The sequence below is a fragment of the Aethalodelphis obliquidens genome, unplaced genomic scaffold, assembly GCF_003676395.1.
Source record: "Aethalodelphis obliquidens isolate GAN/ISIS:26980383/991018 unplaced genomic scaffold, ASM367639v1 scaffold13, whole genome shotgun sequence".
Classification (NCBI taxonomy): domain Eukaryota; kingdom Metazoa; phylum Chordata; class Mammalia; order Artiodactyla; family Delphinidae; genus Aethalodelphis; species Aethalodelphis obliquidens.
In genome coordinates, this window is record NW_020837957.1 from 3,922,286 (window position 1) to 3,947,819 (window position 25,534).

Consider the following 25,534-nt stretch of genomic DNA (forward strand, 5'->3'; position numbering starts at 1 on the left):
GAAGAAGCAATGTTTTTCAAAATGAGAAAGAACCTGATAAATTTGCCATTTTACAACTACAGAAACTGGGCCCCAAGAAGTTAATTCATTTTACCCAAGGTCACACATCAGGTGAGTGCCAGAACTAAGAGACGAGCTTGCTTACTTCCATTTCTCACTAAACTGGGCCGGCCACTGCAGTTTCAACCTCCTTCTACCACTACTAGCATTCTGTGATTCCAGGCAGAATTTTCAGCCCCTTCACTTTTTCTCATGCCCGGGAATTCTTATTAAGTTATGACTAACCAAGTGTAAAATATGAGTCAAAATGTAGTCCCTAATAAAGTCATTGTGACTTTAATGACTTTGGCGGTTGTTTCGTTCTGCAAAAACAGGAAGATCTCACACAATAAGGCGCCTGTCTCACAGATGGGCTTCTGCGCAGACGGCCACCCACAAGGGTGACTCCTGAGGTTGTCTTCCTCTCAGGGGCACCTTTTTTTTCATCTGCAGGTTTCATCTACTTACTTCATCTTAAGGTTATCAGTGAGAGGAAAGTGCCTGCTTTGTCTAGCCTTTGATAGGCTGAAGAGTATTTTTGATCACTAAAGATTCACTCTTAAGTGATTTCCAGGCCACCCCCTAACAAGCCCAGATTAGTCTTAAAAGTAGGTCTTTTATGTGCTCGATACTAGTCCCTTGTATTATTACTCTTCTAGATGGTTTTATTCTTAGAAAGGCAGAATCACCAAGTTTTAGAACCAGGATGAATTTCCGAGATCATTCTAGTCCAGCCTTCCTGTGTGATTGATTTAACAAGAACTTTTCAGGGGAGTTTCTAGCTTTACTGTGGATCTTTGAACAAAGCCCAAACTAGTCCTCTGATGAGAAATATAGAAAAATGATGAAGTGTTCCATCCCTTCAGGAGAAATTGGCTCGGAAGAAAATATTCTCTGTACGTAGTAGCATTGAAGCCAAAGAAAAGTTGAAGCCATAAAACAAAATGTTTGTATTCAATTTCAGCTTTTGCTATTCTATATATTTTAAGTAACTTCCCACTATTAAAGGTAGCCTATTCAAAAAAATTCGCATATGCTTTTATAGAGAAGATATATGCTAGGCAAACAATATCGAATTATTTAAGTAGAGAATGATATCTTTTTCCCTTTTCAGAAAATAACTAACTTCTGGCCGTGTTCATGAATCTAGTGTTGGGCGTAAGTTTAAGGAAGCACTGGAGGAATTTGTATTACTAAGGGTTCATTCACAAACTTTGCTTGTCTGTGTTGAAAAGGGGCTTTGGCCATTTCCTCTGGGGACATTATTTCTAGGTAAGCTCTAACAGGGTTTTCTTGTGAAGGCAGCTTCTTAACAGAAAAATAGGATATGTGTACCTTAGGTTGTAGAGACACATTTATCTTTGAAATAGTGTGCTCCTGTTTGTGGATTTCTCTACTGCATTTGATAAAGTAAATAATGTCTATTCCCTTTCAATCCCGTAACTCCTGGGGCCACAGTTAACCTCAGGAGCTGTTTAATTTTCTTATCTGGACTGAATACCCAACTTGATAAGGAGACGGGGAGACTCCAAGGGTCTTAGAATATAAAACTCTGGAGGGATGATAACCACTTCTCTTCCTTTGTTGGTGACCTATTCTTTTGGACTGAAGCATTTCCGATTTGGGTTGTTTTTCTCTGTAGTGTTAAGAGAGTTTTGTTTTCTGGGAAATTTTGCTTGCCGGTAAATAATATGTCCAGACTGTAGGAGGCTGCCACAAAATTTATCATAGAATCTTGACAGGTTTGGGCTGAGATCCTAAAATCATGCATCACTCTCATTTTGTATATGAGAGCTAAGGTGACTTCACCAGACTGTTACCTGTTATCGAGAGCTGAGAATGAAAGTCTAGATTTGTCTGCTACATTGTAACTACCTCTGGCTCAACAGAAACAACTCCCATATGGGAATCAGACGCTGAAAACCCCACTAAGCCAAGCTTCCCCACTGTCTCCGTAGCCTTAACCTCAAACACAAGCTATTCCGTTCCTTGACGTGTCTCATCACACAGGCCAGCACTAATCATACTAATTGGACTCTGCATTACTAGAATGTAAAAGATACCCCCTGTCTGCTCCTCCAAGGCCATGTCTGCCTTGCTTAGTTTGTACAGAGCCCAATATAAGTGGGCCCTTCATAAATGCTTTATGATGAGAGCAGTGATTGCCTTAGTCAATGTGGTTGGACCCTCCCTTATGGAGGAGGAAAAACCAAAGGCTGTTGCTAAGCAACATTTAAAGGACTGGGTCAGTTTCTGACACTGAGTGACCTCCATCTGCTTACTTCATCATGTTGTGTGTTTTATGGTTGCCTTAAAATGACTTTGGGTTTTGGTTGCATTGTCATGCCGTTAGCAAAAGGCTCATAGGAGAACTAATTTAGGCATGAGAAGGAGAGAGGTAGTTTTCAGCTGTTAACTACTTACATGAGTTCACTAACCCATCTGTGAGCTCTGCAGGAAAGGTGAGGAGTTTGGTTTATTCTCAGCCCTGTGGCTTAGAGCCACCTCCCTGTGCCCACGTTGGGACTGATTGACGATGTATACCAACAGGATCCTGTGGCAATGGGAGGTGATAGAAAAAAAGTAAGAAGGAAAGTCTTTCCTAGTCTTTTATGATTGAATTTCTAGCTGCTCCTATATTCTGAGCTGAAGGGTCAATACAGCTAATAAAGAGTTGGCCCCAGCCTCAGCAGACAGTAACTGTTGTGGTTAACGAACATGCCCTAATATATCTGACTATTTCTATTAGCATGAAAGCTTATTAAAAGCATGAAAAGTGTTTTTGTTTGTTTGGGGGAGGTTTTTTTTTTTTTTTTTTTTTTTTTTACTGCTATATCCTTAATGCATTGCTTGGCACATTTTGGGGTTCAGTAAATATTTACCAAATACATGAGATGAAATGGCATTATTCAACTAGTACAAACCTGATTGACTCCAAAATCTTCCTAAGTATTTCCAAGAGACCAAAGGAACCAAAATGAGGATGATTGCTTGAATGTTACATTTGGCTAAGTCTAGTGCGGAGACATAATTTAAAAAAACCATCTGTCTCTATGCTTTCTACAAGACATTTTTTTGCAATGCTCCGAGTAAAGTTTGCTTCTTTGCCAAAATTCAGCTGATCCATCAGAGCACAGAAACCTGTCTTTTTCAGCTTCTGAGTCTTTAGTGTAAGTGCCTGTCTTTTGAGAACTGAGAATGAGAGGCTATTATGACAGCAGTTTTGTCTTAAAAAAATAAACAACTTAGAACTTACATGATTCACCTGGAGTTCAAATTGCAGAGCAGCTCGATAAGTAAAACACACTAGCTGAGATGATTAATTCAGAGATTTCTGGTGACTGTTACTAACATATTATATCATGGGAAGACCCACACGTACACCAGAAGTGTTCGCCAGAAAGAGGGTGACTGTGCATGCCTCTTTGAGGACAATGCATAGAGCAGTGAGCTGAAGGACGGCAATACTGACTTGCATTGGCTTCACCTCAAAAGGCCTAGTCTCCTGGGCACAGGCAGTGGCATGAGGGAGCCTGGATGCTTGAAGTGAAGCCATTGTCTGTGCAGGATGCTGATTTGAAAGGGGAGTGCCTCGCAGGAAAGAGAGCCAATTGCGTGTGGAGACTGTTGCCATGGTGCTTCTCTATTTCTTTAACGTGCTGTACTTGAACTCCTGGGAGTCCAGGGGTGGGGTAACGGAGGAGGGAGAAGGAGGGGAGTGGGATGGGCCTGGGTAGGGAATCCCACTGCAGGGCTCTAGTCTCAGACTTTCTTCTTGCTTGTGATCTTTCTAAAGCTGACAAGGTGAAAGAGAGAGAGAGAGAGACTATAGGAAAGACTTCCTCAGCATGCTCCAGATTGCAAAAACAAAATAAAAATTAATTTAATTCTTAAATATTTCTAGCATGAATTAGAAGATGTAACACTGAAATACCAAAACAGCACAGTCTTTCATAACCCCGAATAATTCTCCATTCATGCAGCAAACGATAGCTTGTATTTCCTAACTCACTCCAGATCCTAGATGGAAAGGTTAAATGTGTTTAATTCATTTGTCGAATGCAGTCTCATGTGCATATTAATGAGCTGATGGAGGGCAGAAAATTATATTCTGCATACGAAGTACTTTTAAAACAAAATCCATTAATTCTATTCCCATTCGTTTCATTGTGAAAGAAGTCTAAATGCACTGGCACGCCGTTGGTGTGCAGAAAATCTCCCTAAAAGCTAGCTTAAAAAGTATTCTTGTATACTGAAAGTCTAGTTTGAAAAGAGCCACAGTTCTCGCTTTTTCAACGTTTTTTTTTTTAATGTTCGGAAAGTAAATTAATCAAACACACCATCACTTCGAAACCCTTAGAGCGACTGAGCTCTGTACGGACGCTGCGTCTGCAGTGTCCTGGTCTCCGCAGTGGAGAGAGGGTGAAGAACACCTAGATGAAATGGGGGAGGGTACCGACTTCGGATTGCTTTAAATATTCATGGGGCTTCCTCCATTTTAATCTTCTCCTTTTAAAAAGATGGCTGTGTTTCCTAGTCTGGCATCCCCTCGGGAAAGAAGAATTGCTCCTTCCTTGCAGAGTTCAGCTGAGCAGGACTAATCTAGAGTGGAAACCCCTTCGGCCACCAGGACTATTCATAATTCATAAGTGCTGCAGACCAGCCAGCTGAATGCATTTGGACAGGCTTTTGCACCTTCGTGCACGTCCTGATTTCATTACTCTCTCTGCCAAGGAAGAAGCAGGGAACATAGGCTTCTTGCAAGAATGGAGTGCGAAGATGGGCTTTGTTTGGATTAGAAAATGCCCTAAATTTCGGAGGCTTTGTCTATCATAAGTTCTGATTATTTTACCACTGAATCTGCAAGGCTTTCCCGATCCTTTGGGGACTGCTCTCTCAGAACTGTGAATTCTTTCAAAGGGATTTTTGTGGATTGTGGCAAGGAGTGCATTCCAAAATGCCTGAGGCAAACTATTTGTTATCTGTATCTTGGGGTTACATCAAGGTGGGTTAATTTGATTCCATTATGTGTCTTTCATAGAATGTGAAACATTTACATGTGTATGTTTTCTGTGAAGTAGAAAACCTCTGTAGTGATTTAATTGTGTTATCACTTAGCCCACTGAGGCTGCTTATGGTGAAATAGGGGCATGTTATATTACATTGTATTTAAATAGACTGTGTTGTATTTTAACGCTATTCTTTTTACACGTGTCTATTTTTAAAGGATGCTTATCTTTTCTTTTGTTTTCCCTTAAACTTTTCACATTTAATCACCTCTCACTGTATAGGTTATTAACTCAAATTATATTTTAACGTTAATTTCCAATAAACGTATTTTAAAATGTGGTTACATTTTTAAGGGAAATGATCTTGACCTCTGTTAAAATTCCTTTTCCTATGTTTGCAAAAGAAATCAGATGTTAATTCTAAGAAATCTTAAGAAAACCTTTTTTCCCTAAAGTGACGTTGGAATAATTTCACATTATTGTATTTTGTAGAAACGGTATCATTTATCTAATGATGTCTGCTCACTCGGTCTCTTGGTTCTTGATAAAGTTGGAAACATCTAAAATGATAATTTGCTATTTTTTAGGTGGTTAATACGTTTTTGTTCTTTATAAACAGTTCAAAAGAATGCTGAACCGGGAGCTGACACACCTTTCAGAAATGAGCCGATCGGGGAACCAGGTGTCTGAATACATTTCAAATACTTTCTTAGGTAAGATATTCACTGGAAAACTTATTCCATAACTGAGATTTTTTTTTTTAATATTAATTTCTGCAACCTGTCAGGAACATCACTATATGAGTTTGGAATGGGGTTAAGTGACAGAAAAACAAATCCATTTAAAATAAGAACTAAAGACAATCCTTAACATAAAAAAAAAAATAAGCTGTAAGGTGTTGTGAAAAAACTGAATGAAAATACCCATCAAAGAGAGAAGTTTATTATGGGCTAATTAAATTTATATAGACCTCAGGTCACTCCTTATCTACCCACCCACTTCCATCTCTGTCAAGACCTCTGAAGGGGGGGTGGGTGATGGGGGGTTCAATCATCCAGTCCTTAGGGACAACTCCAATTGGCTCCTGTGACATGGTATTCTTTAAATTCTTCCAGTAACTGGGCTTTGAGCAAAAGGTTTCCTTTTAGATGCTTTGCGAGAGATGGCTGGAGAACTGTATGGTGATTTGACCCATGATAATAAGCTTTGGAAATAATTTGACTGTTGCTTTGCTAAGGTATTTCTTAACGATACATGGGGGGAGGGCAGAAAGAATCTCCACCTCTCTGAAGGAGTTAGCCTTCTGCAAGCAGCATCATTATCTTCCTAATCTGATACTTACCTATCAGTCTCTGCTTTCACTTTGATAGTCTTTTAACACATGTCACTGACAGGAAAGGTTTGCATCAGTGCCTCTCAACTACTGTCATGCATCCTGTTTGATTACTAGGAATTTCTGATCTCATGTTTAAAGCCATTCTGCTGTGTATTTTTCTTGAATAAGGCCTGCAGAACCTGCAAATCTGTACTTCAGAGTGAATGGGTAGCCTTTAGACTCTGATTCTGTTGACTTTCAATTACCACTGAATTATGCTCATTTAGCAGAACTCCACTTTCCAGGGAAATGACCTATTCTTAGCTGAATATTACACCTCCCTTCTTTTTGGCATTGCTGCATATCCTTAAATCAATGAGCATTTGCCTTGATGTCTTATGGAAACACATACCTCTTCTAGTTTTATTTTAAAAAATCAATTCTATTTCTCTCATACCGAAGCAGTTCCTGCTATCAGCAGATCAATCTTTGATCAGCCTAGTGGAAAGCTCATGGCGCTACTCTGTGGCCAGTGGGCATGGCATGATTGACAAGTGCCTTTCCAACTGTTTCCAGTATGTGGGTGTCTGCAGCACCTGGTTTTCTCCAGCGGCAGTTGTGGCAACCTTTGTCAGAGAACAAAGAGAAGATTTTTTTCATATGTCCTAGCTGCAAGAGGAGCTAGAATCTAATTGAACAGAAGGTGTTGTGTACTGATCCTTTCCTTCTCCATTATCCCCTTTTATTCTGTTGAAGGCAGGCATCTTCTCCTGTCCATCTGTGTGACACCCAATTATTTTTCATAAGCTAGGGACTGTTTTAGGGACAGTCTCCAGGTTAATGACTGTGGGAAAGAAGAATAAAATCAATAAGTGCAAGGACTCATTTTTGTTTTCATAAACATTGCATGTTAAAATATCAGGGCTTGTCTGTCATCTCAGAAGAGACTCTGACCACCGGAGTAAAGCTGCAGGAAGTCTCTGAGCCCTTCATCATCCAAGGTTGTACCTAAGCAGTCCTCTTGGCTTGTAGCCTCTTTCACTATCTGCTTGCCAAGGACCATGAGAATAGTTTAGTATACCAATTATTCTTATTTTAGCATCAAAGGCTATCAAATGAGGAGGCTGAGAAGATAATAAAAATGAGTTCTCAGTTTCAACACTTTGCATCTCAAGAACGGGTAACTGTCAACTCTGTTGAATATTCCAGTTGCTATGGAGGCATATCTCTTGAGGAAAACCATCATTTGGCTTCTCATTATTCCCCCCAAAATTAAATTATCAACAACAAGTGGTTTGAGGTAGGTTGTTAGAACCCCAGTCCTTACACACTCAACATTAGGAGGGTGGTGAGCCTGTGTGTGTGCGTTTGCATGCACACGCATGTGCACACACAAGGTAGACCCGATCAAACAGACTAGACAGACAGATTATATTCTTGAGAAAATTTAGGGAGAAAAAAATCCATCATATAAACAAAAGATTCATCAGCTACTTCAACTGTAAAATGGGAACACTGGAGTAGATGACACCCTCTGTCCATTCCAGCTCTAACTTTCTATATGGATGGAGTTTATCAGTCTTGCTAAGACATACCTGGCAACCTGGATTCTCTGGAACAGCCTGTAGGCTTACAATTTGATAATCTTAAAAAGCAAACAAACAAAGCTTGTCTCCAAACTGCAAATGCAGGACATGGAACTCTACGTCCTGTCTTGTGAGCATGGCGAGTATTCCTGGAGGACCATGAAGCCTTCTTCACAAAATGTCAGATCTGAAAGGGACCTTAATGGCCTCATCCAGTTCCCTCATTTTCCAAGAAAGAAAAGTGAGGCCCAGAAGGCTATGTAACTTGACCAAGATTACTTGGCTAAAATGTTCCTGAGCCAGAACTATGACTTCACTCTCTTGACTCCTAGATCAAAATACCTGTCAGTTCTTTAACTAGGAAAGGTTATTAGGCTGTCAGAAGAAAATCACCTTTCAGTAATAGATGTAATCTATGGAGAAAAGTCTTTAGAATCAGGATTGTTGGACCTAAAAATGTGTTAACAGCTTCCAATAATATAAGAGCCTCTTGTCAGAGCACAGCAACCATCTCCAAGAGCACAAAATGGGAAGACCTTATTGATTTCAGTTAAACTTGAAGAGCAGTATCTCAGTAAGAGTCATTGAAAGTTAAAATGTGTCATCCAGAAAGGAGGGAAATCCCTCACTGCGGGGAATGTGTGAAACTTGTATTGTTTCCATGTAAAAGGATGGCGTCCAGATGGACAGGCTGACATGCAGGCAAGAGACCATCAGTGCAGGCACTCTGTGATGCTCATACAGGTTAATGGGCTCGAGTTGCTGGTACAGGAGGAAGTAAAGGACCCAGGGAGAAGGAGCACAGATTAAAGCAAGATATTTAGATGTGATATTACAAGTTAGTTGATATTTTTTCAGAGAAGAATCACCCCTTTAAATCCCCGACTTACTGTCTCCAAAGCTGGAACATAGAATTCTCAAGACACAGGGAAGAGAACTCAGGAATTTTGCATGATTAAATGCTGTAAGCTAGCAAGAAAAGCACCTCCAATGCCGCCATTATCAGAGTTTTGATGAGACGTTTTTTGCATCTGTTTATTTATTTATTTATTTGGTACTGTTCCACTCTTTCCCCACTGTAGTCTGACCATTCTGTAAATGTGAACTCACAAAGCATGTAGTATGATTCTTTGAGTGTGTGTTTCAGGTTATTTCTGCATAGGACTGGCTAAGCATTTAGCAGAGGAAATTCAGAATAGGGAAACCCATCAGTTGTTCCAATGCCTGCATAGGGAAACACCCATTAATGTCAAAATGGCACTCTCTGTGGATAATGGCTTTCTTCTTTATCGTAATGTTCCAGACACAGTAGTGGTTCGGCTCAATTTCTCGCTGTCGCAGGGAATCTTTAATTAAACAAAGGGAAAAAGCTGCTAGACCCACTAGAGGTTTTATATTTGCATTGGCACAGAAGAATCTAACAGCTTCGTTAACCAGGCATGAAGAATGGTGAAGAATGATGGTTAGGAAACGCAGGGGCTATTGTGACCTTTTATTTTAGCAAAAGCAGTCATTATTAGGAGTGAAGTGACAGGGAGAAAAGTAATTTCAAAAGTAATGTCATATATAGTTTTTATGCCAAAGGTTGAGAGACCAGAAAGAGATTTTAACGGGAACCTGAAGGCCTGGGTTCTAAGCTATTAAATCACTGCGTCTGGAACAAAGTGATTGCGAAATAAATATCTGTTGAATGAATTGCCCTTTGAGCTTGGGAAAGTTGCTGACTTCATCTGAAAAGTGAACATGTGGGATTATTATTTGTTCCCAAACCTGACTCTGATCATCAAAGTTACTTGGGAAGACTTTTAAAAAACACTGATTCAGTAGGACTGGGTGCGGCTCATAAATCTGTATTTTTCAAAAGTTCCCTGGGTGCTTCTAATGCTGAACTAGGTTGGAAACCCCTGAACTAACTGGGATGACCACTAAAATTCCTCCCTAAGGCAGAGTCATAGGCTGATGAATCTAGGAACTTGGGGGCACCCAGAGACAGCACTGAGATGCTAGGGATAGAGAAATCTCTTGCTCCAGCCCTACAGCCAGGTGCCAAGGGTCCAGGACAGCTGCTTCCACCTCACTGTGCTCACTTTGCTTCGATGAGTTGTCCACAGGGCTCTGTGAGCAGGCGGAGGTCTCCAGGGAGAACGTGTGACTATGCCATCAGCTGCAAGAGTTGAAAGCAAATCATCTAGATCCCAGCAGGCCATCTGGAAATGTGTCATTTTCAAATAGAGAAGTTGTCTTTGGACTCATTTTCGCTGAAACAAGTAGAGATAAATGTAGCAACTTTTGAAAGCTGCATTAACTCTTTCAGCCACAGGGTGTCATTTAGTTCAATGAAGTAGCTGTAGAGCACCTCAATAACTGATTGCCTCAGTGCATTCACAGGCATCCCTGTGGCCTGAGAGAGTTAATGCATTTTTCAGAAAGACTCGGGATCCATCCATCTCCCTGAGAAGTGAAATAGAATATTTGATTGCTGATATTTTTAATAGCATGATATAGAAGAAAGAGCTTCTATGAGCAGGTAGATATGTTTTTCTCACTAACCCTAGCCCTCCTTTTATCTTGTAGCAGATTTTTTTAAAAAAATGAGATGATTATAGATATTTAATAAGCACAAATACATTAATAAATGTAATGCCTGTTACCAATGAGAGGCGTTGTTATTATTTACTAGCAGAATTCATAGACACAAGGCATGAAATAAAACTGAAATTACAGTCTTCCTCTTAACCTCAAATTGTCATAAGCCAGGGCTTTAGAGGAATCATTTGAAGATTAGAAGCCATTTATTTCTCTAACATATATACTACTCATCTAAACTGAACCCAGCTACTGTTATATGGATCTTTTAAATTAAACAATAATTACAAACATAATAAAGTGAGCAAAACATAAAGCCTGTTTTTATTAACCTGGGCTTGGCTACATGAACCTTCTCTGTTTTTACAAACATACAAGTTATTCACTTTAATAAGAAATTTACATATAAATATTGATGCCTCACCTTGAAAGTGTATGAGTGTAATTGTCCCAAATCAAACAGAAGACATGGGATTGAGTTCTACCTCTGCCACTTCTTGAACAACTTATTTAGCTCCTCTGGACGTCAGTTTGCTGCTTTAGCAATAAAATCATGTATCACCGGATTGTCCTGGAGATCAAGTGAGATAATGCTATGACAGACCTTCCTAAGATGAGCCAGCCATTATAGACCGTTACAAGTTGTTTTTGAATATTGCAGTGGGTTCTCATTGGCACACAGGGACTGGAAAACCTATTTTTGTGTTGTTGCAGACAAGCAGAATGACGTGGAGATTCCATCTCCCACCCAGAAAGACAGGGAGAAAAAGAAAAAGCAACAGCTCATGACACAGATAAGCGGAGTGAAAAAACTGATGCATAGTTCAAGCTTAAATAATACAAGTATCTCACGCTTTGGAGTCAACACGGAAAATGAAGATCATCTAGCCAAGGTGTGTATGAGCTGGGTGTGTGCTCGTGTAGCTCTGCTTTATAGCAGGCAGATGTCTAAAACCTCCTACTAGAAAACAGTGATCGCTTTTGCTTTATTATTAAATAGTATGATGAGGCTGATGTAGCCCATTGTCCATTGTTGAACACCTAGTTAAAGGCCCTTTTTCTGCACCAAAGGACCATATTTTGTCCTGAGTTGGGTCCATTAACCTATGAATGGAGAATCCTGTTGAACGCATATTGGGAGAATCCAAGGTGAGGGCAATAGACAGGACTGAATTACCCCAGAGGATATTTCAGAGACTGTATGCCAAGGACCGATGAGAATATCTGCACTGATTGGCAGAGCTGAAGAAGAAATGAGAGAAATTGACAGCCTTGACCCTTGAGCCCAAACCCTAGTAGTGGAGGAAGGCTCAGAAAGAATTCATACCTCCTCTCGGAGGCCGTGCAAGGTGACTGCTGAGGTTCTCTCGGCCTTGTGAGAATATGAAATGAGAACAAATGAACATTCAGTGAGGGAGTGTCTGAAAGATGTCATTAGAAGAAGGTTGATTACACATTGGGCCAAGCCTCTGGGGAGAGCCTGGATCCCTTACTCTGGGCAGTAATTAATAATGGAATAAATTGCTCCTTTAATCAGATAATCTTGGAATAATCCCACAACACAGGATGGAATGATGTTTCTTTCAAGTCTTTCTGTGGCGCAGGAGCTCTAGGATGTAATGGATGACTAGCATCTTCATGACCTTTTATACTAAATCAGGGTTGACTTACACACATTCTAGCAGCTAAGTCTCCTTGACATGGCTCTCAGTGATAATAACCAAAGGGCAGCGGAGTTTCCCTGAGATTGCTTTCTAGCTGTTACTCATGGACCAGTGAGCAGAGAAGGGGAGAGACAGGGAAATGGGGCTAGAATGATCTCTAATCACTTGCACCTACTTCCGAAAGCAACATTGACTGAGGACTGACATACGGCAAAAAATTAGAGGTCAGAAACAAAATTTATCAATAAACACACATTCTCCCTTTTCTGAAAAATATGTACAGAACCTTCTAAACAGCATGAAGATACTCAACTTCCCAGATCATTCCATTTTCAAACGTTCATGCAACCAGAACACTCTAAATAGATACTCTAAAGACTTAGCCAACCCCGGTCCCCAGAATAAATAAAAATAATGAGGCATGTGAACAAAACTGTCCTTATTTCTAAATTTCTCTAATTTTGATATAGGAGCTGGAAGACCTGAACAAATGGGGCCTTAACATCTTCAATGTGGCTGGATATTCACACAATAGGCCCCTAACATGCATCATGTATGCCATATTCCAGGTGAGTAAACAGGAGTGAATGTTGGTTATCCAATTAGATGCTCTTTATGATTTTTTTCCATCCCAGTTTACTTTTCTGATTTGGTTTTTCTTCATTTATGGACATCCACTTAGTTGTTTTCTAATCCTTTTTGCTGCGTAGGAAAGAGACCTCCTAAAGACATTCAAAATTTCATCTGACACCTTTGTTACCTACATGATGACTTTAGAAGACCATTACCATGCTGATGTGGCATATCATAACAGCCTACACGCTGCTGATGTAGCCCAGTCAACCCATGTTCTTCTTTCTACGCCAGCCTTAGATGTGAGTAGTTATGATCTGTTTTGCATACCCTGCCCATCCTCCTTAAAAAGTGCCATACAACATGTGATATATTTATAGAAATAATGTAATTAGATGTTTGTGCATACTGGAACTGGCTCTATATTATGTAGAGCATGTATCAATTGGGTTATTAATATAAATGGATGACATTTCTACTTGCTTTCTCATATCAGAGTAACCTTTCCTTTACCTCTGTTACAATGGAAAAATTATTTAATTATCAAGCAGTTAATAGGATGCTCCATTTGTCATTGTATCTCTAGTACCTAATAAGTGTCTAGTTCAGCATTTAGTATATAGTATATCCTCAGTATGCACGTGCTGATCTGAGCTGCCTACACCATCCCAGGTCCTCTGAGGGATAGCACAGAAATATAATATAAAATGTTCTATATAGTTCCTGTTAAGAATAAGCATCCATAAGCTTATTCGCCTAAGAATTCATAAAACTGGTTCTATGGATTGAAGGAAAAGTAACTGAAAAATCTAGAACTGAAGAATGAACAATGCTGAAGCAAAGAGGGACAGCTTTCCAACTTGTTAGACATCTCTCTAGAAGGTGGCTGGGACTGCTTCTCTCACAGATTAATGCATTTGTATATATCACTATAAGCAGCCCAGTGGGTGCAGCAGTCCATGCTCTTCCTTGACAGATGGCAGTGGTGGTCAGGTATTTCCAAAATGTGTAGGCTCACTGTGGGAAGGGACTGGCCATGCCCTAGCCAAGCCCACCTCTGCAGATTCAGCTTGGAAGGTGAAGAAAGATTAAACTGACCCCAACTCTATTGCTTGGGTTCCATATATTCTGAGAAATGAAATCCAAGAAGCTAAGACTGTTTTATAGCCCTGAAGGAAAAAAAAAACAGTATTATTTTTATGTTCTGTGTCAGTATCACACGGTGGGCCAACACTGTTTATCAACTGTCTGCTGCTGTTACCTACTGTGTGGCTGGAAATTGAGCATGAGAACCACAGATGTTTAGAGAAGGGAGAGTTCAATGTGTCCTTGCATAATTAGATTGAATGGAAGGATCAGAAGATTTAAGTAACCACAGAGAATGATGAAAGACATTTCAGCCAGAAGCAATTTATACCTAAATAAATACTAGGTTTAAATCATTGCATACAGGTAGGGGCAGAGGAGGGAGGCTTCACGGGATGGCATGAAGGAGTTGAGCAGTTGGCATTAGGTCTCATTTCTCAGAAATGTCCTCAAATCTTGTCCATACTAATCACTGAGTGGATAGGTATTGACTGAATGGATGAATGAATAAATGTGTGAAAGCTCTGACCATGCTACAAATTTAGCTTTAAGAAATAACTTATTGGCAGGCTTATAAATCTGGAATTTGGCCTTAGTTATGCAGCCTGAAAGCATATGAAGCTTTTTATATCAGAGCAGAGCCAGTCTGACGTGCTTGTGTTGCATAAGCACCATCCTGTTATACCACTTATCCAAGAAACAGGTATCAGGTACCACCTGATCTCTTACCATGAGCGCTGTGCTAACGCCTTCCCCGAGCCTCAGCCTGCAGGCTCGATGTGGGCATGGGCTCTGACCACCAATCCTCTCACATAAGAGACCTTATGATGATGGACAGAATCTACATTTAATTAAAATAGTATATTGAGATATTGCATAAATCAACAAACCATCTTTCTCCCAACAAGAATGAAATGGGGTACCTTAGTATGAAACTAATTAAGTAGGATAGGCAAATGGAACATGGAGTTCAGTGCACTCATTTTGCCCTGCAGGCCGTCTTCACAGATTTGGAAATCCTGGCCGCCATTTTTGCAGCTGCTATTCATGACGTAGATCATCCTGGAGTCTCCAATCAGTTTCTCATCAACACAAGTGAGTTCGCCACTAGAACAGTCACTTGAGATAATTGTATGAGTCACTGCTTCATTTTCTTCCTCCTGATGTTTTCATTATGGATAATAATAAGGGTAATAATGAGGTAATCCTTCCATTCCACTCAAACTGGTCAGACCTTTCCTGGATACTGTGTCCAGTCTAGCAACATCACTTTGAGCTGCATGGAGAACTTGGACAGGGTCAGAGGGGAGCCATAAAAAGTACTCAGTGTTTGGAAAATGCAATATGTGAGGAAAGAGTAACACATGTGGAATTATCCAGTAAGGATACGGAAAGGCTTGGGAATAATGTGGTAATGATTTTTTAGGATTATGCAGGGCTCTCACACAGAGCATGGTGACCCACTAGTGTCCCTCTCTACTGAGGGAGCAGGTTCAAACGTTGTATCTGAGCACGGGAGCCTCCATATAGAAATAAGACTCCAAGAAAAAGCTTCCACAATTCAGGATGGAGGGTCGGGTCAGTAAAAGTCTCACACACTCTCTTCCAGCTTCATAGGTTTGATTATGCACTGGTCTGTAGTATGGATTGGTCTGACTTCAGCGACCTTCAAGGGCTGGCCCACCCTTAAGATCCCAAGCCCTACTCAAAGCTTTTGTCATGCTCAAAATATTTAGTATCCATGCTAATGAAAATCCATGATTTTTCCCAGTTAATGTACCACTTCTAAATGCTGAAAATCTAAGTACTTTTTTCTTCTGAGAATACTGGTTATCTTGTTGTGGTCAAGATTAACATCAAGTGCTGACAGTTTTAAGAAATATTGGAGCTACTTGCTGTGAAAGAGCCCTTATCATACTTTATCATCAGGATATTTGAATGACTAAGTGTGAGGTACCTTGCTTTTTACCTTGTTTTTCTACCAAAAGAACGTAAACTTTGGGCAGCTGCTTGTCTGTGTGGGTTATATCAGCTGGTCTACTGTGATGTCATGAACCATTCCATATATAGGCCAGTTAGCTTCACACAGAAAAATGGTCTTTCTGCCAAAGCCACGTACCATAAAAAGCCAGCTTGCAGAGCTATGCCCTTGATCACAGGATGAACAAGGCAAGAGTGCTGAAACGACATCACATATCCCACCACCTTTTCTGAAGATGTAACTCAAAGCACACTGTAAAAGCAATGGTTTATGAGTAACAACACCTACAATTAGTAACATATTATCATCACTTGGTTATCATTTTGGTTAAGAGAAAATGTGGCTTCATGAGTTTGATGACCATGTTCTCAATTGCAGACCATGGCGCTGCCTAACAAAGGTTGTCTGGGATTCTTGTGTGTGAAAGGCAGGCTAGAAGCTGTAGTTTAGGTAACTAGATAATGCAGTTTCTGTTGTATAGGGCCATAGGGCAGAAACTGGGATATCAAGATTGTTGTAAAAAGTTATTGTTTTGTTACCATATTTACAGAAAGCTCCAAAGAGCTACATTATTTGGATAAAGTGAAATTTTACACTCACACCATTATCTTCTTTGAAAATCCAAAACTCACAATTGATGGAGCTGGGAAACATATCAAAAAGTGAGATAATGTGAAAAATTTTAATACCTTGGGTGAAGTTTAGTGGCATTTTCAGTCTTCTTTTTCCAAAGCACACATTCGTGAAGACATAAGGGAAGTTACAAACTGAGATAAAAATAGGATTAATTGCTTGGGAATGCCCTTACCTAAAATGTCAAATTCTTCATCTGAAGTGAAAAGGAAAAAAAGCATTTTAAAAATACTGTGACTTTTAATCAAAGAGAAAGTTTATGAGCTAATATCTACTGGAAACTTTTTTTTTTTTTTAACTTAGGAACTGACTATTTCTCTTTGTAGAGGGAGACTCTGCTCTAATAGAAAATGACATATGGGGTCTTGGTTCTTAAGATCATATGGAGAGAACTAGATCTGATTTCACACTGAGGTAATTCCACAGTTTGAATTGTATTCCTTTTTATTAAATCATCATTTTCCCTTGTTTATTAGATTCAGAACTTGCTTTGATGTATAATGATGAATCTGTGTTGGAAAACCATCACCTTGCCGTGGGTTTCAAACTGCTCCAAGAAGAACACTGTGACATCTTCCAGAATCTCACCAAGAAGCAGCGTCAGACACTCAGGAAGATGGTTATTGACATGGTAAGACTTTGGTCTCCCTGTGTTCCTCACTTTTGCTGGAAGAGAAAATCCATTTCCTTGATAAACTGAGTTTATTGAGAGTTTCCTTTTTTTTGTTTTTTTTAACCTCAGGTCTTAGCAACTGATATGTCCAAACACATGAGCCTGCTGGCAGACCTGAAGACAATGGTAGAAACAAAGAAAGTTACAAGTTCTGGCGTTCTTCTCCTGGACAACTACACTGATCGCATACAGGTATTTGACAGAAGCCTTTGATTTAACACAAAGCCACACCAAATTAATGACGCAGCAATTAGAAAAAGAAAAACAAGTTTACTTAGTTGCATGTCCTAGGTTACTACTAAGGCTTTGGGCTTATTTTAAGAACGAGCAAAGGAAAATGGACATTCAAGTTGATTCTCTAATTTACGAAGAAAAACAGAACCCTATTTATTGAGTTGCTTAATTCTAAAAATAAACAGCAAAATCTCTTTATAATAGGGTATACGTGACTGCTGATCCCAAAGGCTCATGTTTGGACATAAATCCCACTGACTTGAACTTTGTTAGGTCTGTTTTGGTTATACAAATTGCCCTCAGTTGGTCTCCTCTTTCCACAAGTGGAAAATATGAAGACATCTACTTTGAGTAATTCTTTGCATTTTTTCCAAACTGAGGAGAAGAAACCATGGCAGCATCTGACCTCTAATGTCCCTTCCAGTTTTTTAATTCAATGACTGTCAATCAAAGAAGACATATTTTTCCTTTGGGGACTCTTATAATGGTAAATAACCAACTCTGGCCAGCACCATTGTAATCCTGCTTTTTTTGGTGCAAGCACCATAATTATAATGCAACTAAAATGTTCTTGGGTCTGGTACCAAGTGTACTAGTACGAGAGGGATGAGATGTTCTGGTAGTATTTATACTTCATTTTATGGGATTTCCAAAATTTGATGATTTCAGGTCCTTCGCAACATGGTACACTGTGCAGACCTGAGTAACCCCACCAAGTCCCTGGAATTGTATCGGCAATGGACAGACCGCATCATGGAGGAATTTTTCCAGCAGGGAGACAAAGAGCGGGAGAGGGGAATGGAGATTAGCCCCATGTGTGATAAGCACACAGCTTCCGTGGAAAAATCCCAGGTATCTAATATAAGGTTTCAAAGTTTCTGTGAGCTCTGCTGATGGTTGAACTGGAGGGCTCTTTCTAGCTGTTTTCTTTTAAATGTGTGTGTGTGTGTGTGTGTGTGTGTGTGTGTGTGTGAAATTATAAGGAAGCAACTACTTTATTTAGTTCCATTATGCTCATGACTCATTCGCCTTCTCCATTACACTCAATTTCACAACGAGGAGATAAAGCAGTCTTCAGAAATCCATCAAAGTTTGGACTGTGTATCCTCAGTTTAGATCATTGTCTATGACCTTAACAAATCCTGCTGATTTAACTGAATGCTGCTGTCTCCTTCATCTCATCCCTCTAGGTTTCCCCCAGCTCTGTCTTTATCCAGGACCTCTGCTTTTCACCCTTGTTTCCTGTTTTCGTTGTCTCTCCATAATCATGCACACTGCTACCATCACCAGAGGTGATGAATCTCATTCCCACACATCTCTTTGCCTCATAGTTGAAGCACTGTCCTGTGTCCCCTTCCAAGGTCACGTCTACACTTCTGAGAGCATGCTGACATCTTTTGGTTGTGTCCAAAGCTACAAACTCTCTGTGTGCTAAGGACTGGGGGGACATTACACTGTAGGCAGGGAGATGCAGAAATGCCCCAGATGCCGCTAGCTGCAAAATATGTAGCACTAGATAGTATCGATATTCTTACAAAGGCTTCAGGGCCGGCTGAGATGCTATTTTTTTCAGGACAACAAACTACCTGAGCCAGGCAGTCATGATTACGACTGTGTATCTAGGCTGCCCAAGGCCTTTATCACAAAAGCATTCAGAGTACTTTTTGTTAGTGTTTATCCTCTTTCCCCACTACCTTCTACTCCCAAATTTACATGTAGTTATAATATCAATGTATAGTTCCTTTGCAATTATTATTGTGTTGCTTTTTAAAGAAACCCAATCAAATGAGTTTAAAATCTGTAAGTGCTCTGAAGGTCTAATATGCCATAAAAACACATGATAACATAAAGTTAGGGCCAATTCAAATACCCTAATGCCTTAATTAGAACGAGATATTCATGAATTAGTTAATTAAATAGCATATTGCCCTCTTGTTAGCAACCGTGGTGTTTTGTATGTATATGATGTTCTGTGTGGTTTTCCACACATTTCCCATACATTATCCCATTTGAACCTCCAAACAGCCTTGTGACATAGACATAGCAGGTATTTCCCCAGTGTGGCAGGTGAAGAAGCTGTCCTCTTGGTCCAGTTCACCCAGCTACCCTCCACCCAAAACTATTCACTGTCCATCACTGAGAACAGGTCTCACTGTTTCCATGATGTTGTGGTCCACCCTGGTATCTCCCACAGATGGGCTCTGGTGCGCATTGTCTGAGTCGTCTGGCAATGAAGCCCTTGACTTGTAGAGTTCTCTCGTCCCAGGGCCTAGGAAATAAGCAACTAGAGGCTACCTTTCAAAAAAGTGCTGAACATTTAGCAGAAGCAGAACAAATGAAGAAAGCAAATGACTGCAGTGTGTTCAGCTGATGGAATTTTCTCCATTGCCTTGAGCTTGTTTTTTTCAGGTCCCTGGAAAACACCTTGAAAATAGTCTCTAAAAACCACTAAACATACATAAGGAAGTAAAAGGGAGGAAAGAGGAGTGGGTGGAAGCAAGAGAAATATCTGAATCATCCACAGTCGAAGTTCTTGTAATCAGTGCAGATCAGAGATGCCCTGACTGTGGTATGAATTCTGTTTGTTTAGGCTAGGGAAACACCAGAGAAAAGATAGATAGATAGATAAACAGATAGATAAAAGTCACATACGACTCAGGTTCTTTGATACGGTACAACTTCGATGTGTTAAATAACTGGCCCAAATCCAGAATGTTAATAAAGGGAAGTTGCCAGCAGTGTGGAAAGACAGCTATGTAATGCCCGTGGGTGCACCGAAGTTGCCTTTGCTCATCTACTCCTGAATCCCGACCCAGCATCTCTCCAGCTCCCCAGACCATGACAGGGGAATTCCATTCCCTCATTCAACTAGTGCCTATTCTTTCTCTCAGCCTGTTCCCACCCCCAATGTTTCCTGTTTGTCCCACAGTGGAAAGGTCAGGATAAGGCCACAGAGCCAGCTCATGCAGGATGCATAGCCCCTGTGTAAACCATAACAGAGCCATAAGCTTCATATTTCTTCACAGGAACACTAGCAAAGGAACTGCTTAATTGTCTTTATTTTTCCTTCTTTCTCCTGATGGAAATGACGGTATGCCCTCTGGATCTAAAACAATTGCAGACGTGTCTGCAGAGGGGATATTTGTTTGTTTAGGGGCTTGAAGTGTTTTCAAGTGTTTCACCTACGTCGTCTACAAACCAAAAACATTCCACAGAACTTGAGACATCTCAGAGTCATACGAGGCCGGCTCCCTTTCATTTTAAAACCGCGGCATATTTTAAAGTTATCAGGGAAAGAATGTTGAGTCAGAGCTCAGTAGACCTGGAGCTTCCTTCTTCAGAGAATGACTCACAGAATCCAAGGAGTGACAAAGTCATTCCCAGCCAGGGTTACAGCCAGACTTCTTACCTGGCAGACGTCAGAGGAAAAGTAATCAGTTCTAGTGAGACCAACACAGGCTTTGGGATCAGACAAAGTTGGGACTGAGTCCCATCTCCACCACTTACTGGCTCTGTGATCTCTGACAAATTATTTCATCTCAACGAGTCACAGTTTCCTCCTTTGTGAATGGTGAATAACCATACTTACTCTGCATGATTAAGAGTGATAATGTATATATTGCATTCAGTGCGGGATGCACCATATAGTAGGTACTCAAATAACAGATTCCAGTATTATTGACCTCTCTTGGGTTGTTGTGGCTCTTTCTTTGCATGCAAACCAGCACGGCTTGTTTGGTGTTCCAGGGCCCATCACAATAACAGATGTGTAACCTTATTTTTCTCCAGGTGGGCTTCATCGACTACATTGTCCATCCGCTGTGGGAGACCTGGGCGGACCTGGTACAGCCTGATGCCCAGGACATTCTGGATACTTTAGAAGATAACAGGAACTGGTATCAGAGCATGATACCCCAGAGTCCCTCCCCACCACTGGACGAGCAGAACAGAGACTGCCAGGGTCTGATGGAGAAGTTTCAATTTGAACTGACCCTCGAAGAGGAGGATTCTGAAGGCCCCGAAAAAGAAGGAGAGGGCCACAACTATTTCAGCAACACAAAGACACTCTGTGTGATCGATCCGGAAAATAGGGATTCACTGGGAGAGACTGATGTAGACATCACAACAGAAGACAAGTCCCCGATTGACACATAATCTCCCTCTTCCTATGGAGATGAACATTCCACCCTTGACAAGCATGCCAGCTGTATGGTAGGGCCAGCCCACCATGGGGGCCGAGGCCTGCACGGGACAAGGGCCTCCCGGCCTTTCCAGTTACTTGAGTTTGGAGCCAGAATGCAAGACCGGGAAGCACATAGCAGCTCAGGAAATTCCACAGTTGACTTGCCTTGCTTGCAAGCTTAGTGGAGAGCTGAAGGTTTCTGTGGTTCTGGAGGCCAAGTTCGCATCACAACCGAATGGCTTGAAAATGGAAGACACAAAACTGAGAGATTTTTCTGCACTAAGTTTTGGGAATCTGTCCCCTCTAGTGACTGAACTGACTGACTAATAATGTCATTTCTATATCTGCTCACCTGTCCCCTTGTCTGCCAACCTGTGTGCCTTTTTTGTAAAACATTTTCACGTCTTTAAAATGCCTGTTGAATACCTAGAGTTTAGTATTAACTTCTACACAGATAAACGTTCAAAGTTGACATAAACTTTTCTGACTCTTTCTGGGGGAAAAAAAAAGGAAAGAAAATGGTCTTCCTCCTTTCTTGGGCAATATCTTTCACTTGACTATAGTTACTTTTGCAAATAGAAAGGCTACGCTTCTAACCACATTCAACTTCCTTCTCCTATGGTCCCAAACAACTCCTTAGTTGCCCTTATAAAGTATCTCTGTTTGCCTGCTTCCAACAGTATTTTTTCTCCTCTAGAGTTGCACTTTTTTGCTGTAAACAGAATAAAGTTGAACAAACTAAGGGGTAGTCATGTTGTTCACAGTAACAATCTGTGTAGAATTCAGCTTCATGAGCAGTTACCCTGTCGGGTCCCGAACCCCTGTGCCACTGGGGTCGCACAGTCCCCATCCTGTTCTCTTGAGCCCCTCTTCATGCTAACACCAGTTACACCGTTTCCAGTTTAATGCTGCCGTCTTTCTCTTGCACTGCCTTCCGCGCTATCACCTCCGTTTCTGTTTATAACCGTGTATTTATTACTTAATGTATATAATGTAATGTTTTGTAAGTTATTAATTTATATATCTAACATTGCCTGCCAACGGTGGTGTTCAATTTGTGTAGAAGACTCTGCCTAAGAGTTACGACTTTTCCTGTAACGTTTTGTATTGTGTATTATTATAGAACCTGAACATCGCTGAAGAGAGACATACGGGCCCCTCACCAGTTGGGTCTGCCCTTTTCCTGGTCTGAGTTGCTAATACTGCTCAACCCCTTCATGAACTGTTTTGGAAACGGGATTCTCACATTAGATACTAATGGTTTCTATTGAGCTTTTACTTTTGTATAGTTTGATAGGGGTAGGGGGCAGTGGGATGTGGTTTTTACCCCTGTTTTATCCAAATCTGTACACATGAGTTGAGTTTTAACTGGGTTCTACTATAATTGTGGCTTCGGTTTAACAAGAAACACTACATTCAGTTTAACAAGCAACTCACAGATGGTTCTCCGGAGAGTCCCCAAACTACTGACTTTGAAGAGGAAGCCCCCTGCCTGCTGTTAAGCAGGAATATCATGTTCCAATTAATTACAAAAGAAAACAATAAAACAATGTGAATTTTATAATAAAATGTGAACTGACTTAGTAAATTATGCAAATGTGAAGCTTCTGATAACACTTGTTACGCCTCTGAGTGGCTTCAGTCTCTGTTTGTAAAATCTATTTCATGCTTTCAGTTCAGCATTGTGACTCAGTAGTTCAAGAAATGGCACAAATGTGCATGACCAATGGGTTTGTATGTCTATGAACACTGCTTATTTCAGGTGGACATTTTATTGTTTTCCAAAGTTTCTCACAATGTATGTAATAGTATTATTATATATTGTGCTCAGATGCATTCTTAAGAGACTTTTATATGAGGTGAATAAACAAAAGCATGATTAGATTAGACTGTAGGCCCAATTATTTTGTGGTTAGTTCTGACGCATTGAAAGCAGATCTTTTTTTCCTCTTCTCTCCTACCGCACCCCACAGAGAAAACTACCCACTTTGCTTGGCCAGCATCACAACTAAAGTTTCATAATCTGTGTCCAAAAAGTCCCCTAGCTTGAAACATTTATTTTTTTAACAACTGTTCAACTAGCTCAGTGGTATGAGAAGGGAGACGGTGAATTAAAAGAAACAAAGGCACTTTAAGAATCTGAAGAGTTTAATCTACTGGATGAATAAAGGGAATCTCCAACTTGGCTGAGTCCTCTAGAAAAATGAATCATAGCACATTAACTTAATGTAGTCAGATGGTCCAACATTAGCTTAGTGTAGTCAGATTGTCCCATTGATTCATCTGACACATGAAGAATCTGAGGTCCAAAGAGTCACCTTAAAGCACAATGCAAGGAGTGCTGGCTGACACTCATGGTCATCTCAGTGATCCATGGAGTCTCCTGTTGATCATATGGTTATGCTTTTCTTTCTGGAAAGAACTGTGTAAATATCATAAACAAAATAATGCTTCATTGAAAAAGTCAACTTAAAAAAAAATTTATCCTGAGAAAGGTGTGTGTGTGTGTGTGTGTGTGTGTGTGTGTGTGTGTGTGTGTGTTGAGAAAGCTTTCAAATAAGAATCAGTGGATGGCCCATGATATTTTAACCACAGGGGGAAGTGGTTCGTGAAACAGGAAGGGGTCTGTTCTAGAAAAACTCCATTCCATAAACTGAAATTACTGTATTTCTTTTTAAAGACAATTGAAGGTGAGCCACTGTTGCAGAACCAGCTTGCCTGCTGGTTCCAGAGCTAGTATTTATAGCTCTTTGCCACCATCCCTGATTTCTGATTGCACCCCACTGTCTCTGAGCTTTTACAGATTGAGTGACAAAAGTGAATTGGTTAGAATAGCCACAGGTGTGACTTTAAAATATCTAGAGCTATAAATATTTATAACTATTTGCAGGTCTCTTCCTACAGAGTAGTTCTTACCTTTGGCGCAAAATTAGAATCATCTGGGGAATAAATATTTTTTAAAATACTGATGTTTGAGTTCCATCCTCACTCCCAGATTTCTGTTTGAATTGGTCTTGGGTGGAGCCCTGGGCATCAGATTTTTAAAGTCTCCCCAGGTAATTCTAATGTGTAATCTGAGTGGAGAACCACTGCTACAGAAGAGAGAAGCACACTTGTAGCTAAGGCTTTTGTCTTAGTCCATTCAGGCTGCTATAACAAAATTCCAGACTGTACAGCTTAAAAGCAGCAGAAATTTATTTCTCAAAGTTCTGGAGGCTGGGAATTCAAAGGTTAAGATACTAGCATGATCACATTCTGGTGAGTGCCCACTTCCTGCTTCATAGCTAGTGCCTTCTCACTTGTATCCTCACCTGGTAGAAAGGGTTGGAGATCTCTCTGGACCCTCTTTAACAAGGGCACTAATCCCGTTCATGAGGGCTCCACACTCATGACCAAAGTACATTGCAAAGGTGACACCTCCTAATACATCATCTTTGGGGTTTTGGATTTCAGCATACAAATTTTAGGGAAACATAAACATTCAGACCATAACAGCTTTCTTTCACCCCAGCTGTCTTCAGACATTGTACACCCATCATGGCCAGGCGCTGGTTCAAGTACAGAGACAAGTAGGGATCAGAAATGAGTAAGACGGAGCTCTGCACTCCAGGAGCTTACAATGTGCTGTTGTTGCTCACTACTTGCCTTCCAGATTGTAAAATCATAATCATGCTCTCAGGAAAACCACAGTTAAGATCAATCTAAAAGAAAGTTCATCTTCTGACTCCAAAACATAGGCCATAAGAGTAGTCATCCTCCCACATGATGGTAGGGAGCTACTGCAGAAGCAGAAGTTACTGTAGCATCTTTGCCAAGGCTGAGGGTGATAATTTGTGCTTAACAAAATGCATAGGAGCTAAAGGCTGATTTATAGACTCAGGAACTGTCAGAGTTGGAAAGAAACACACACATACACACACACACACACACACACACACACACACACACACACACACACACACACGCTGGATT

At 40.5% G+C, this 25,534-nt stretch overlaps 1 protein-coding gene across 3 annotated transcripts in view; it reads left to right on the plus strand.

Moving 5' to 3' along the window:
- PDE4B (phosphodiesterase 4B) overlaps positions 1–23,451 on the plus strand; it is a 593,994-nt gene extending 570,543 nt beyond the window's left edge. For all 3 annotated transcript variants that reach the window (XM_027113997.1, XM_027113998.1, XM_027113999.1), the window contains 9 exons: positions 5,668–5,761; positions 11,250–11,428; positions 12,670–12,768; positions 12,910–13,074; positions 14,854–14,953; positions 16,949–17,103; positions 17,215–17,337; positions 18,049–18,231; positions 21,169–23,451. In XM_027113997.1, coding sequence (XP_026969798.1) covers positions 5,668–5,761; positions 11,250–11,428; positions 12,670–12,768; positions 12,910–13,074; positions 14,854–14,953; positions 16,949–17,103; positions 17,215–17,337; positions 18,049–18,231; positions 21,169–21,534 — 1,464 coding nt within the window. In that variant the 3' untranslated portion in view covers positions 21,535–23,451. The remainder of the gene's footprint in view (positions 1–5,667; positions 5,762–11,249; positions 11,429–12,669; positions 12,769–12,909; positions 13,075–14,853; positions 14,954–16,948; positions 17,104–17,214; positions 17,338–18,048; positions 18,232–21,168) is intronic.
- The last annotated feature ends 2,083 nt before the right edge of the window (positions 23,452–25,534 follow it).